Source organism: Chaetodon trifascialis, chromosome 1 (genome assembly GCF_039877785.1).
Source record: "Chaetodon trifascialis isolate fChaTrf1 chromosome 1, fChaTrf1.hap1, whole genome shotgun sequence".
Taxonomy (NCBI): Eukaryota; Metazoa; Chordata; class Actinopteri; order Chaetodontiformes; family Chaetodontidae; genus Chaetodon; species Chaetodon trifascialis.
Window position 1 is genome coordinate 25,466,656 of NC_092056.1, and position 16,830 is coordinate 25,483,485.

The 16,830-nt window shown below is 41.9% G+C and overlaps 1 protein-coding gene across 2 annotated transcripts in view; it reads right to left on the reverse strand.

Moving 5' to 3' along the window:
- LOC139333987 (synaptosomal-associated protein 25-A-like) overlaps positions 1 to 16,830 on the reverse strand; it is a 35,724-nt gene that overhangs the window by 1,977 nt on the left and 16,917 nt on the right. The window contains exons 3-7 of one of the 2 annotated variants that reach the window (XM_070966753.1): positions 16,237 to 16,278; positions 9,692 to 9,740; positions 4,756 to 4,873; positions 1,265 to 1,384; positions 378 to 522 (exon numbers count right to left, since the gene is read on the reverse strand). In XM_070966753.1, coding sequence (XP_070822854.1) covers positions 378 to 522; positions 1,265 to 1,384; positions 4,756 to 4,873; positions 9,692 to 9,740; positions 16,237 to 16,278 — 474 coding nt within the window. Of the gene's footprint in view, positions 1 to 377; positions 523 to 1,264; positions 1,385 to 4,755; positions 4,874 to 5,099; positions 5,218 to 9,691; positions 9,741 to 16,236; positions 16,279 to 16,830 lie in introns of both variants that reach the window. The other variant, XM_070966831.1, reaches the window with a different exon arrangement.

The window sequence follows — 16,830 nt, forward strand, 5'->3', positions numbered from 1 at the left end:
TCTCCTTGCATTAATACAAACAGACCTATACAGTAAAGCATTATCTCACAGTCTTGAAAATCTGGTGCCCTTTGCAGCCCCTTAATTATTTTGTTTCCACATACAACAAAAGTGTGCCTACTGTTCTCCTTGAAGAATCTGAAGCATCACACTGTAAACTTTGTTGGCACTATCTCTTTCCACCTTGGATTAAATATTATTTTGCAGCGACTCCGAGGAGGAGACGCTGTTGCCTGGTAACAACTGAAACTGACTTGTTTCAATAAGTATGGCTTTGGAACAGTGAGGAGGCAAATACATCAAAGATATGCAGTTCTCCAGAAATGAAGCACCCTCTCCCACCACTCCCAAAGTCTCCCTGGCAGTGCACACGGTACCTTCTCCATGATCCTATCGATCTGGCGGTTCTGGGTGTCGATCTCCTGGCCCATGTCCAGGGCCATGTGACGCAGATTGCCAATGATGCCGCCCACCTGCTCCAGGTTCTCATCCATCTCATTCTCCCTGGCGTCATCTGTTACCCTGGGACACACAGGAGGAGGAAGTAGGACTACTTATTAGCCAAAGATTATGTGGCAGCTAATATTCTGTAATCTCTTCCAGTCTCACATAACGGTTTGGTACAGTCCACTATGAGTAGGTTCAATATGAACATATAAGTTACAAGGAATTCAAACACTGTGATATTTCAGTATAAAATAGTAAGTCACACTGGTTTAAATGCATCTACTTCCCACACAAGCTGCTTTATCTCACACAGAATGGGCCGTCTGAAGATTCAGTACCATGGACAGCATTTCACACCAATCTGTGTCCTGTTTTCAAAGAACTGAAAAAACTTCAGCAGGAGGAAGAAACTCTGACAATTCACTAAGATCCATGAGGCCTGAATCATATGTCATAGTGTTACTCATTGATTCCTAGCCAGAGGGCCAGGAAAAATCAAGTTTAGAGGCGAAAACTCTAAACTTTCACCTGCATATGACTTATTCCACTGGTCTGCAAACTTTTTTGCTTGTGACTCCTTAAATGAAACCACATTCATCCGACATCAGAGACCAAATCTAAGCTGTTACACCTATGTTGATTATTTGTGTAAACCTTTAAAGAGCAGAGTAAACTGACATTACATTTCACTGATTCACGAGATCTACACAACCATACAGAGTGCTTATACAGGCACAGAGAAACAAGCAAGCAGGCCAGCTACACACACAGAGGGACACACACACAGAGGGACACACACACAGACACACACACTCACCTGCGGATGAAGCCCCCACTGATGGCCATCTGTTCACGTTCATCCACCACTCGAGCCCCTGGCTGGCTGTTCACCACTCCATCCTGGTTCCCTCCCCAAGCCTGGCCCCCACCCTTAATCCTATCACACACACATTTCAGTTAGGGCGGTGCAAAGGGCGGTTCAGTTAGTGCATTGTGTGCTTGTTTTTCTGTGTGTGTGTGTGTGTGTAAATGGATTTGTTTGTGCATATGTACGTGTGTGTGTTTGTTTACTTGTTTGTGAATGTAACCAAAACTAGGCGTACTTTAGATGTGCATGTGAGTGTGTGCTGGTCAGTATGTGTGACACTGTGCATGTGTGTGCACTGGAATGTGAAAGTGTGAATGGAAGGCAATGTAAGAACTTCACAATTCACTATCAAAACATATACTGTCGATATGTTTAGCATGCATTGGGTAATATGGTGTTAAGCCAATTTGCCTGCTACAAGCAACGTGCCAGCCACGTATGATGAACTTGCATACATGCATTTGCATCTGTTAGTGAATAATTGATCTAATGTGCAGATCAATTGAATGTGAGCACAATAAGCTCATCCAGTATGTGGCTTGTGATAGAAAGTAATTAAGGTCCTTTAAAGACTCAGCAAACTGTCTCCCACAAGCACATACAGAAGAGCACAAACACAGAACATAACCAGAAACCAGACAGAGGAGACACAAACACACACACTAAACATGCAGAGTGAGAGGACATGCAAGGCAGAGACAGAATACACAATGTTTGACATGGGGAGGGGAAAACACGTAGAGAGGAACAGGATCAGTCATACGCTGTATCTAGTAAAAGAAAGCTGAACAGTTAGGTCTGTTATGGAAAACAAACAAAAAACCTAAACCAAAACAAACAAACAAAAAAGTGACCGGTGATAATTTTGCATACGAGACGAAGTAACACAGTAGTTGCAATCAGCCCTTCATTACATCTGGATGGATCAGTCTATAGGATGATACACTGTATACAGTCAAATAGACAAATTGAATTCTTAGCGTTTGTTTAATTATGCTTGGAGCACCTGACGAGAGGGGGGCACCACAGAGGACAACACAATGAACAAGGTTTAGACTATTTCAGTTTGATTTCTCCACTTTCCAATGAAAGACAACCACTGTGCACAGCACTGTCGTCTTGAGGTGGGACACCACACCCATCAGGTGCTCCAGACAGTTTAGAACAAGCAAGAATTGTTTTTCTTATGCTATTTGACCCAGGGCTGCCATATAAAGAGTCTAGATCAGATGAAACACATGACATAACCACAGGATTACATAACAAGTGGTTCATGATAGGGAGGACCAAAGAGCTATAGAATAGACAAGATCTGAACCCAAAACAATCACGTATGGAAGCAGGACCAAAGTGGACCAAATGGACGCAGAAAGCTCCTAATACACCTTCATACAAAAACCAAAAAATAGATCCAAAACTGGGGCGTGACTAGTTAAAAAAAAAAAAAAAAAAAAAACACTGACACCAGCTCCTAAAAAATGATAGCTGTGATGCAAATAAAGCAGATTAGTTACACATGCTACTTTCAAGATCCTGTTAAGCCCTGTTTTGGAGAAAAAAAAGTCTGATGTTAAAATGTCTACTGATATATTTAATCTCCAGGATTGATATAAAAATTGTGGTAGTACAAAGTCAATGCAAAGAAAAAGAAGTACTAAAATTGACCATCAGAGGCCAGATCAAACACAGATAATCAAGGTTCTTTTTTAGTTCTGTTTAAGCTTTTCATCAAGAAGAGAAAAAACCTTGAACGTTCTACAGTAACACTGGACTAACGTACAGCTAGTGCATTCCACACACTGCATTTAGTTCATTGTTGAGGCATCACTTCATTAAACCCCATAAGAATATCTGAGAAACCTATTTCTACAAACTGTGGCAATATCGTCATTTATCTCTTGGTTTGTCAGCCACTTGTGTTTTCTATAGCTCTGAGAGAGACAACTGTATACAGTACATGCACTGGTCCCAGAGTATAATACGCTCAGACATGACTCAGTGGCCATAGTTTGGCTGTTGAGGGCCAGAGAACAGATCACACAGGAGTTTGGCAAAACTGGCATTAGGAATCCACCTTCATATCAAAGCTTTCAAAGTACAGAAATAGGATTTAAATGAGAACACCCAATGCTGAGTGTGCCCAGAAAACAAGTTTGCCTCACTCTTGTATGATACTTCATGATGTAGGACTGTCCTGAGGGAAGAGAGGCAGGGGCCAATTGAGGCATCCTATGATTAAACTTGTAACATGAGGGTCACGTGCCAAAGTTGGTGCGTAGAAAAGAAAGACATTTTAGCAGCTCTCTTTGCTTTGCAGTTATTGTTAGTGTTTGATACTGTACTGCACTGATAAATGATATCAAATAATAAATGATAAAATATTAACTTGTGTACAGTCTAAATAGCCTTCATTAGAAAATAGCATAATTCAGTAACAAATCACATCTAATTAAAAATTAAAGTTATAGTTAGACATTTGGGAAACATGCCTTTTTACTTTCTTGCAGAGATTAGATGAAAAAATTGACACCACTCTCATGACTGTATGCTGAATATGAAACCACCACCAGCAGTACAGCTAGCTTAGCTTGGCTCAAAGGCTGTTAAGGGGGGAAAGGCACGCCTGGTTCTGTTCAGAGGTGGATTTCGTTAGCTTTGAAAGAGCCAGGCTGGTTGTTTCTTCCTTTCCAGTCTTTATGCCGAACTCAGCTTTCTGTTTGCTGGTTCCAGCTATGTATTTAGCACACAGACATGAGAGTAATATCAATGATATTTCCTAAAATGTCAAATTATTCTGACTGATCTAACTGACTCGTCAGATTGCTTATCTGCAAGTATCAATATAGAGCACTAAAATATTCCCATCAGCTCATGTAAAAACATGTCAAACACCAACATGAATAGTTTTCCAAATGGCAGCAAAATGGATAAAATTCAAATCAGTCATTTGGAATAGAAGGCACCTAGTTAATCGATTCTTTGGTGAGATTTTGTGCACAGCATAATGCATCATGCTGCAGGGTGTTGGGGTGGGGGCTTGGGTGGGGTTAGGGGGTTGGTGGGTGTCCTGGCCCAGATCCCTGCTGATGCTGCTCCCTGCTGGAAGAGAATGTCTCATCCAATGTGGAATGAAGGGCTTTTGAGGACAACAGCCACGGAGGCTGGAGAGCAACTCAAGTGGCATCAGACCTGTTGTACGGATGTGTGTGTTGTTCATGCATGCACACTCTTTCACTTTATCTCAGTCTTAACTTAAGCAAACACACCCACACACATGCATGCCCTGCTGGTGCCTTTTCCGAGTGTGTGTTGTGGCTATGGGCCTCACTGCTCACACCACAGTTCATCGTGCTCTATACACCAGAAGCAGGCACACGGATAGAGAGGCAGGAAGGCAGGCACTGAAACACATGCAGTCAGGCAGCACAGGCAGCACCTACTTGTTACAGGGACATGAACATAGACCACAGAACTGTCCTAGATTGTTCAAATTCTTTTCTGCATCCTTCATGTCCTTATTGATTTGGTCCATCCCCTCCTCGATGCGCTCCAGTTGCTCTGATTACCAACACATTGTCATTTTTCCCAGCAAAAGAACGAAAGCACATGAGAAGAGAAGAGAGGAGGAAGAAGTCATGGGTGGAAGGAAGGGAGGGGAGTAGAGAGGGGAGACAAAGGAAAAGAGACAAAAAAAGACATTGACTGTGACAAGAGAGACATCAGACATCACCACCACCACCAGCACTGGACAGGCTAGAGCTCGGGGCTCCTGGCCGGTACCTACTTTTTAATACATGGGCATATCAGACCACAGCATTGTCCTATATCTTTTAAATCTTTCTCGGCCTCCTTCAGGTCTGCGTTCACCTTGTTCATGCCCTCCTCCACACGATCAAGTTGTTCTGGTGAGGACAAAGGCATGAGAGTAGTGAAATAAATGGGACTGTTTTGTTTTTGAGGGTGGCGCTCTACACTACAGCGCAGGAGGCAAAACCATTTGGCTAGATGCAGAAGGCAAAGCGGGCAATAAGCTACAAGAATAGCTGGGTATTTCTGTTGTCTAAAAAACAAAAATGAACTTGATTTGTTCTTCCTCTATTGCTTTGCACGCAAGCTTCTTTCCTTGGATCTTTGTTTCCTACCACCATCCAAAAGGACATGTTGCTGATGTGAGTAAGGGTTTCATGAATGTGATGAAAAGCATCATTCGGGCACATGAAGTCACCACTGCATCTTTACTCAGATGGTCACAGAGCTATAAAAAGCTCAGATTCAAGGGCACATCCTCACTCTCTGGATGGTTAATGGTGAAAGGACAGGAGAGCAGTAATATCCATCAGTGGAAAGGGGCCTTTATGCCTTGCAGGATTCCTGAGGTCTGATTGGTCACGATGTAGCATAGAGGACATAGATGATCATATAATATAAACACTGGCTCAAGATCTTTAGAAACGAGTGCTACTAATCCACAACCGAGACCTGTTGAAGAGGAAATCTCCTTCTCTCTCCTTTCACTTATCTTACCCCCTCTAAAGTCAGAGCAGTTTATACCAAGAAATGGAACAAACTTTTCAAGAAGAAGAGGTGGATCTTAAAAGCTGAGGAGAGAGGATGAGGAGAAATGATTCTGATGGATTCTATCAGTCAGCTGTACGGTAGAAATGTGTGAGTGGAGTTTACCAACAAAGTGCTACACACGACAACTAAATGGCCTCCAGCAGTAATCCCAGGCAAGGGATTGAGTAGAGGAGGAACGTGAGAGAGGGAGGCACAGTTTATCTCGTCAGCCTCGGACAGCCAGGCCGGACTTAACCTGCCTCCTCCCCTCCGTCTGAGGATTACAGTGTGAAGGCCTCCTGTCCCCTCCTGTAGTCAGTCACAGCTTTAACCAATTAGAAAGCAGAATGATTCAAAACAGCGGGGAGTGACCACAACAGGCCTTTTTTACAGCAGACATTTTGACTTACTGTAGTAGGATAAGCACAGGCGTTGCACTCATAACAGTAACGATGCCTCTGTTCTATTCCAGTGTCTGAAACTGAAGCAGCTGAATGGAATTCAGCCATCATTAACCATCATCATTACAGGGACATCGTAGGATGTCTGCTGTGAAAAAAGGCCTATCAACACATGTCATATCAATACTATAGTTCAACTTTTTCTACAGAAACCTTGCTGTCTCTAATGGTGGGAGAAAGCTAAAGATTACAGTGATGAGAAAACACCGAATACACAACCTGCATCTGAAATCAATTCAGTTTGCACACACAAAGCGTTCTGAATTGTTTAGCACTTTGATCCGTGTCTGTGACTACCTCCTTCTCCATGGCAACAGCGGCTGAGGATCATGGTTATGTTGTATTTGGAGTCGTCGGCCATGCCAAAATGACAAAACATGATGTCTCAGAAATGAAGTTGAAATAATTAAAATGGGCGGCCATAACATAAACCTATAGGGTTGCTCCATTATCCAGGAGAGTCTTTTGAAATGGATAACTCTTAAACTGTATGTTCTACCTCTTTAATTCACTTTATGAAATGAAAATGAATGTAAATGTAAATGAGACATCGATGTGTGCTACTCCGTTCCTGGAAAACATCCAGAGTAGCTGCTTTACTGTGTCAATAGCTGGTGGTTTTTGAGTCAATCTGTTTTGTGGTTGTCAGCGTTGATCACTGATCCGAGAGTAACAGAAAAAGAGGAGAGTCACAGGGAGGGGCCGTAATGGTCCCATAATGATGAAGTGGTCAATAAAAAGATGTAAACACTGCAATCTCCAGTTTAAGGCGATTAACAGTCCCCATTCTGAAAAAAAAAATCAGCCACACTCCTTGTACATTTGCAGACTGCAGGAGACAGAGTCAAAGCAGACTTTTGTACTCAGAGTTAAAATGTTACGAGTTGCTGCTCACTGCGCCGTTGCTGCAATCCATCAGCCCTGACTGAGGTGTAATTCAGGTCAACATGCATGTAACAGCCAAGCAGGAAGGGACTCATTAGCTGCAGTGAGACCTTAACCTCAGGTAATACATCACTGCAAAAAATGACAAATCTCCTCCTACTGTGTATGTGTGTGTATGTGCATGTGTAAAGGACAGAGGAATCAGTTTCTCCCTAGTTTATAGCTCAAAAGAACTGTATTAATTACCACAGACTTGGCGAGCTATTACTTATGAGCATGGGCTGATTTATTCATTTTTTAACTGAGGGGAGAGCCCTAACCCATGATCACAGAAATATTAGAGTTTCTACTCATCCCTCTGATCATGAAGGTGACACTGACCTGGAGAGCGTATAGGCTACAATATAGTATGGAATTGAGTATTTATAGTATATAGTTTAGAGAATATTACAGATTCAGGATGAAACTAACAGAAAGGATAGACTGAGAGAAAAAGGCACAATTACAAATCCATCTGCTACCTCAGGATCACAGACAGCACTGTGGGTTAATCAATACGCAGCACAGTTAGGCTGCTGATATTTCGTGGTCGGGGGGTCGTAGATTGTAACTTGTTCAGACCTCAGTCAGATAAAGGATCAGTGAATCAGGCAGGCCAGACTAAACTCAACAAACAACTCTCTCTCTGCGCTCTCTGTGCTACTAGAGGATGGAGAGGGGGGGTGGCACGTTAACAGGGGGGATGCATTTTGGTCATTTGGCTAACAAGGTTGATAGCATCCCCCTCACACCACTTACTGAGTCTATTTTTCTTTTCTTTTTTTTGTCAATATACAAAGGAATTCTTGATGTAAATAACAGTACAGTACAACCTAATGACAAGAAAGACAGACAAGAAAAGAGCTACATCATTATTGTAACCAAAGCGATCTCCAGGCAAAGGAACAGGAGAGGAAGAACGCAAAGGTCAGGATGGAAAAGTGAGGGGGATGAGAGCCGGGGCTGGTGGGAAAGAAGAGAAGGAGCATGAAAGAGAGAAAAGAAGAGAAGGGAAGACAGAGAGAGAGAGAGAGAGACAGATGGGGGATCAGGTTAAGAGGACATTTGCTGAGAGGCAGAGGTAATTTAAATCTGTGAATTGATTGCTGTCCTGCGCTAACAGCAGTGAGTTGTGCGCTGTGGCAGCCATTTCTTGGGGGGGGGGGGGGGGGGGGTGAAGAAGATAGGAGGAAGGGGAAAGAGAGAGAGGAGAAACAGGCTATATGTTCCTTTGACAGGCCAATTAGGCTGCTCTTTCACACATGCAGCTGTACAGAAGCCTTTGGTAATACACACACACACACACACACACACACACACACACACACACACACACACACAAATCTGCTACGTGTACTGTGTTAGATATTCTATACCAACTTAATGTGCCTTGAATCCACACATGTACACACAAAAGACCAGTTGGGTTAATGCAGGTACAAGCAGGAAAAACATGGAATTTCCCTTTATGTCTTAAAAACATTAATCTGATGACAGTGAAGACGCGCGCACACACACACAAACTGTCAGTGTCAGTGTGTTCCTACACTTAACTTCGACTGCCATGTGGATCAAACCTGTGACCTTGGCTGCTTTGACCAAGATTTTCAGAATAAAAGACTCTGAAATTCAAACCGACTGGTGGAGCAGACAACATTAGCAGCTTTTGTCGCACTCTGCTCATGTGTATCTGCTCCTCCTGCACAGTCACAGACCGCAGAGTCAAACACTGCATCCTTTCCAAAATAGTGAAGGCAATTTATGCCACATCTCATGTCAAAATAGGTTTAATTTTGCTGCGGAGGGCCGCAACAGGCCATCATATACTATCATACGCACATGCTAATAAATAACAGCTGACACTCAGCCAATTAGCACCAGTGGGTTGTTCATCAGAATATCTGTACATCTGTTCCTTGGAGAATCTCACGTGAACACGGCAACAAGGTTTCAGAGAGCATGGTCAAAAGTATTGATGTAATGCTTTGGAGTTTGTTCATGTTCTTCTTCTAGTGCTTAAAGGTTCGCTACGATATAATCAGTGACGTTAAGTCAATACACATGCTTTTGTCTGACAAATAATGTGAGTATTAACGTGTAGTAATAGGGAGGCAAAGCAGGAGGCTAGCTCATCAGCTACATCCAGTATAACCACTTTAGCCACATTAGCTCAGACAGCAGCTGAAGATACTTCTAAAAACTTTGCAGAAGCTCACAAAGAAATACACTCTCCCTTGACTTTAGCAATTATAAAACCATAAAAGCCATTTTCCTCTGGGTTGTAAATTTTGACTGTTATTCTGGACGCACTGCTGATGACATCTCTCCCATTATACAGCACTGAATAACTGCAAGCAGAGCAGATTAAAAGTGAAGACAGCTGTTAGTTAGAGAGACAGTGTTTAGTGCTCTCTCTCTCTCCCTATCAACTTACCTCCTTGTTCATCCAACATGACCAGAGTCCTGATGCCGGCATCTTTACTCTAACAGACAGACAGACAGGTGAAAAAAAGAAAGAGAAGAAGAGAAGTCGGGGGGAGAGGAAGAAAAGGGACAGATCAGCGAAGGTCAACAGAGCAGAACAGAGCAGAGCTATCGAGACAGCAGAGGTGGGTCAAATTACAATCAGAAATCACTTTTCAGAGCGTGACTGATATCATCTGGCACGACTGAGACAGCTTGACTCGAAAGGAATATTTTGACATTTTGGGAAATATACTTAATCGCTTTCTTGCCATAAGCTGGACAGAAGATTCTTACTGCTCTGATGTCTGTGAGCTAAATACGAAACCAAAGCCAGGAGACCATTTGCTTCGCAGGGAAGCAGCTAATTTGGTTCCGTCCAAAGGTCACAGAATTCATTTACCAGCACCTCTGAAGCTAAAATGTTAAATGACAACTTGTCTTTTTTGGCTTTGGTTTTTGTGCAGATAATTGGTGAGCTTTAAAGGTGCTTGATGTGGATTTAATTTACCTTCTGACAAAGTCAGGCTAGCTGTTTTCAGTCTTTGTACTCAGCTCAGTTAACCACCAGCTGGCTTTAGCTCCATATTTAGCGGACAAACATGAGAGCGGTATTGATCTTCTCATCAAACTCTCAGCAAGAGAGCAAGTAATCATATTTTCCAACATGTATTCCTTCACATTGAAACAGTAAACAGTCATCAGTCAACAAATAAATGGAGAGATTTATTATATTTGACCCAAGAATGGAGAAAAGTCATGCAAATAAAACAGTAGAGAGGAAATGGCCACTGCTCATCATCAGAATCTTATTCTGAAATGGACAGAAAATGGCAACATATTATGACATTAGGAGCTTTACTTGCTCACAACATAACACGTGACCTGTACAGTGTCCTGGGGAGGTGGATAAACCAGGTGATTCCAGTGTCAGGAGACCCTTTGAGACTGCCGCCAAGTTTATTTCTACAGCCCTGTCTCAGAAGCATGTCTCACATAGAGACAGACATCCAACAAATCAACAGGTGTCAAACAAAACTGCAAACCTCCTAAAACCTCATGAAAAAAAACTCTCAAAATGCCAGAAATATACATACATGATCCTGCACAGATTCCTGGGACAAACTCATCCACCAAATGGCATGTGCTATATTTGTTAGGTGCACTGGGCTGGCACCACAGATTTGTTGACAAAGCTCCAGTAATGTAACATTTGGATTTGGCTCACAGTGCTGGCACGCGCTCAAACACACAGGCACACACAACACATGAACACACACGCTGTTACTTCTCTATGCATGGGCTTCGTCACATAATAACACACCTCAGTAAGCACACAACAACCACATTAACCACTGCGCACGCGACAAAACAACAGCTGACCGTTCAGAAAGGCCGTTCAGTTCATGCATCAGCTAGTTTGGATCAAAGTGAGCTCTGACCTTCTTGGAGCAGTGATAGAGAGCAGTGCTACAGGCCTGTTAGACATGCCACTGATATTAGTATCAATCACACCAACTGCCAAAGACATCTGCCACTGGCCATGGATCTGTATCAGTGTGAATTGCAAAAGCGCTGTCCAGATGACTACAAAACAATTTCGAAGGAGAAAAGCAGTTCATTTCCATGAGCTCTGGGGACAAATGAATGAGAATTAAAGAATCCTGAGCACAGAAAGTTCAGCAGAACAAACAGCTACATGCTGAACTGCTTGTTTACCCTTTGGAAATTATAGGACATGACATAGGAGGGCAGTCGTGGCTCAGGACAGGATGTTTGCCCACGCCAACTGGCATAGTCTGATGCGATGACATCACATCGTTCTGTATGGCTCGTTAAATGCGCACACACATACACAAATGGGTGTTTCACGCTTTGCTGTGATGCAGTGAGTCACAGAATCTCTGCTGAGGACCCGAACATTTTTCAGCAGTTTCTCCCAAACATGAAGGTGGCGTCCACTTTTCCAGACATCACCAGCAATGAATATTTTAAACTCATCATTCTTTCTTTGTTCTTCGTTTCTATGCTTAGCAGCAGCGCAGATGTGAGGCAGTCCTCTTTGAAAATGTGAGTTTTAAGTACATTTATCTGACTATTGAGGCTGGCAGTAATGCTGTCTTCAAGTTGTGTTTTAATTTTGCTATGCCCCAAAACCATGTTGTCTTGAACGTGAGGTGAATTAAAGGCGTTGTGTCTGCATCAGTCGTAATCCTCAAAGAAAGCACAATCATTGGAACTTTGCACTGCATAAACAATGTCAAGAAAAGCCAAAGGCAACACAAGGTCAGTTAACATTAACGGTAGCCTGGCATTGATTTTTCGTTGAGACGTCCACTCTTCTGTCTCCTGGAATCTATTCTAATTCAGTCACTATGGAGACGACTGCATCAGCGTGATCCACCTGCTGCCCTGCTATTGGTCAACCAGTGATATCTGATAAACACAAATCTTCTGGAGCTACACATTTTGCAATTAAATACCACTCAAATGATCAGTCAGTCCTAGAATATATAGATAATGAATTATACAATAAAAATAAAATGAAGTATTGTGAGCAATTTAGAGTTAATATCACAGACAAACATATGCATATTGTGCATTTTGGGTTATTTATTTGTAATTAGCTTAAAGGTAATGAGCTTCATTAGCTTAAAATGGCAGAAAAAAACAGTTCAACATTTTGAGAAACAGGCTTTTTATGTGTATGTGGATTTTCAGTGTTTTTGGTAGGCTAAGCTTCATATGTACTGTACAGACATGAGAAAAGTATCGATTGTCTCATCTAATACTAACACCAACCAGCAAATAAGTGAGATTCTTAAAACACCCACTTTGAAATCAAATCCACAGTACAACACGATGCTTCTTCTGTCACTGAAAACCAGCTTGAAGACTCCAAACAGGCGTAATGGTGTGGTGGTGGTCACAGCCTGCATGAATATAATATCCTGTCCATCTTATGTAATGTGTCGTCTGACTTCAGGCCTGATGCTGCTCGTCAAATCAGATCTCTGCTCCACAGAGGCATTGGATTTGGGCTTGATGTCCCTCTGCCCCTGTGGTTATCTTTCACTCTCATCATCTCATCCCTCGTCCCTCTTATGTCCATCTCTGTCTCGCTTTCTTTTTTTCCATCTCGCTCACCCACTTTCTTCACATTTCATTCTCAGCCACCAAGCAGTTTCTCATTTCTGTTCCTGGCAGTCCTGGCGTGAAGATAACCATTTTCATAAGAACCTCAGTATCTCCTCTATGAAGAGGTTTTATCAAAAAAGATACAACCTTTTCAGAAAAATCATCACGCATGTTGCACAACAAAGGTCATTCATTTCCAATAAGCAAACCACTTTCTCTCTCTCTCTCTCTCTCTCTCTCTCTCTCTCTCTCTCTCTCTCTCTCTCTCTCCCTCTCTCTCCACTGTGGATAAACTTTAAGCATGGTAGATGAGATTCATGCTGCTAACATTGCATGTATAGAATTAAATATTAGAAGAATGATTAAATATAAAACTATAGCCTGAAGCTGGTTGTCTGAAGCTGAAATGAAACTGGAACCAGCTCGCAAAATCTGGCTTCCAGCACTGTGGAGTAAATAGCTGCAAAGGTGTTGCTACAGTGTGTGGATTTTTCCATTTGCATGAGAATAGGACACATAGCATCACTCACTGTGAGGGTTTCTATGGTCAGACCATGAAGTGACATTGTTATGCAGTCTTTTTGTTCATGGCCATGACAGTGATAAAAGAACGAACTTACTACACTAACACATGTGTACAGTCCATACTGTATATCCAAAGATAGATAGATAGATAGATAGATAGATAGATAGATAGATAGATAGATAGATAGATAGATAGATAGATAGATAGATAGATAGATAGATAGATAGATAGATAGATAGATAGATACTTTATTTATCCCCAGGGGAAATTCACAGTGACACACAAAGAAGTGTACATCAGGAGACACACAGAGGTGGACATTGATTCTAATGAATTATTGTACTTCATAAAATAGAAAAGACATAGAAGAACAGACAGTACCAGCATCAGTATCACCGCTTGTTTGTTTGCATTTGCAGGTGTATTCAGTTTGTAAATTTGCATTTCATATAAATTGATTTCACTATGTTGCTCTCTCTCATGCATTTCAAATAAGAATCCATGCATAATGATATTATGATTCAGGTCCTGCATGGATGTTACAATTACATTTTAGGTATTAAATTTGCTTTTATGTGTGTACAGCACTTTGGCCAACGATGTTGTTTTTAAAGTGCTTTAAAGCTTAGTAGTAGTAGTAGTATTAGGCCGATGAGTTCAACCAGAGCGACTTACTGAGTACAAAAGTAGAAAAAGCTTCCACATTATGACAAACAGAGTGAAAAGAGTAAGAGTCAGAGCTGCAGTGTAGTAACAGTGTGGGTATGATCCTTAAAGGATCATGTAAGAGACGATTTCTAGTGGAGGAGAGGAGGATTAAAGAGGGAAGGGGTGGATTTATTCGACAAGCTAATTTTCTCTGTTAAGGATGTTAAGTTATCCTCGTGTAGCTCTCAAGATGGATGTATTCTCACAATGTGAAGTCATTACTGATTAAATGTAATTGTGTAATTGCCACCAAAACAACACTGGGGAAAAAGATGTCACAGGGTTTAATGACATTCATCTATGAAGTGAAGCCAGCAGTTTAAACTCTTCTGTAATTTCTTATGATTACTTACAGCCAGGCTATTTTTCCTCTTTGATTCATTTAAGGATACATCAATCCTGTTGTTATTGAGATCATTGGTTATAATTATTGGTCAAAGTAGCAAAAAACACCCAAAAATCAGATCAGTCAACTTATGCAAAAAAAATCATACCTGCATAAACACACTTTGTGCGACCTGCTGAGAAGATGACACATCACAGCAGCCATAGCAGCTGGAGGTGTGTTACGCTAAATGAGTGATACATTTCAAGGGTGGAGCGTTTCAAGAGTGAAATCAGTGATGACTTCAATTTGGAGAGACATCACGCAGGTAAATATGAATATATGAAGGCGTGCAAGCCAACATCATGAAGAAGAAGGCTTTCCAGAGGAAGAAAATACACAAAAAACTTCAGCAAAGCAAATCTGGAGTAGTGGAGATTCTTTTCATTTCTTGACTTCAATGACCAACTGCTTTCTGTGGTTGAAAATATGGTGTTTAGATGCCAATTTAAAGTTGAAGTGGTGGTTGAAGTGCTTGTTTGTGTGAGGTCCAATAGTTTTCCCCCATAGCCTTATTATAATAATGCATAAAAACAATAAGTGGGAATCATAATAATCAGGGTATTGCTTCAGTTTTACAGAGAAAGCACAGGACAGCTTAAACTAAATGATGTCACTGTCCTGCAGTGGTTTTCAAGCAGAACACATAGTATCAAAACTCATTCTGAGAATGTGTCATCTGTCATGGTTTGAGTTCACCATCAGGTCTGGACAGGCCGAAACAAGCATGTATCACTGCACAGATCTCAGAGAGATCACTGGACGTGTGTGTGCTTCCTGCTCTCACCGTTCTCAATTAGCATAAGCCCTTTTAACACAGAGGTCATGGAGAATTAGCATGTGCTCACAATTCACCTGGAGGAAAGGTTCACCATACTGTCAAAAACAGGATCAGTTTCATCACTTTGATAACATAGAATTATTAAATCTATATATGCATATATAGATATAATAATTGTGAGAGGGATGAAGAGCATGTTGTCAGAGGAGAAAAGATGCCAAAACATGACACAGTTCCTGTTTGTGTCTCTGTCTTCTGCTGGTTTCGACTCAAGAACTACCATCTGGGAGCATCAGAAGGAAACACACAGTACTAACAAACCGCAGGACATTTCCCATCAGAGACTACCAGAACGAACAAATGGCATTCCCTTGGCATTAACTTCAAAGGTCAAATACTCGGATGCTGCCAGTGAAAAGGCTTGTCTGTCGAGCAGGTCAGTGTTTAGGTCAGCCTCAGGTTTCGCTCTGTCCCTCACGGCTTTGTCTAATTAAGACATGGTGGCTGGTCCAGGGGTTAGAGCAGGGCCATGTCTCTCAAGCCGGTAGCAGGAGCTGAAGGCCTGACACACACTCTAATGACAGTAAAACAGCAAAACAAGCTTAAAACTAACTAATGAATAATACCTTTTCCTGGCATATTGTTTAAAGGCCCACTCTGTTGATGCGTTAACTCAAGTTAGATGTCTTCAGCAGAAACTGCTCACTCAATTTGTGGATAAAAGCTGAAGTCCTGAATTCTTTAATAGTGTTAATGATGCAGACTGCTTAATATACTGAGCGCTAAAGAACTGATCTATGAGCTGACTGAATCCCAGGGAAAAAATACTCTCTACATACTCTAAAGCCAAACCAGCTTCATCTTTATTAGTTAGCATGGGACAGCTATTGGAGAATGTCAGCAAGACAAATGGTTGCTTGTGTAATCATGTGAGTGGGACTGGTCGTGTGATGTGTGTCACTGGATCATTGGACTCACCTCCTCGACCAGAGCCAGCATACGCCGAGTGCTCTCCAGAGACTGCAGGGGGAGAAAGAGAGAGCAAATCATCAGTTGAGAGTCCACAAGAGTGCGAATGCAGGCATACGGCACACCACCTGTGATTGTAAATGTCAGAGGGACATCTCAGTGCGCCAAGATGGAATAATACAGGTTTAAAGAACACATGTGAAAGGTGAACAAAGCTCCACTAATGTGGTTCATTCGCATATGTAGACAGAAAAAAAAATGCTGACACTCATATAATTAATCTTGATTAATCTTCTCTCCTCTGATCCCTGGATTAATTATCTGATTTCTACCTTTTGTTTGCCAGCTTTCTACCCTCTGAAGGATCCTTCCAAATCTCATCCATTTCTTAAACCAAACAGTCATTCCTAATCCTGACTTCACTCCTTCCTCCTCTGTTATCTCCTCGTCTCCTGCTTCTCCTTCACCCCACTGTTGCTCCATCGACCATCCATCCATCAGTCCCTGCTTTCCTTATTTCTCCCTCCCTTCCCTCCCCTAACATCCACGGTGCTTCTCTTGGCCTTGCATTATCTCCTCATGAATGTTTAATAAGGCCATTTG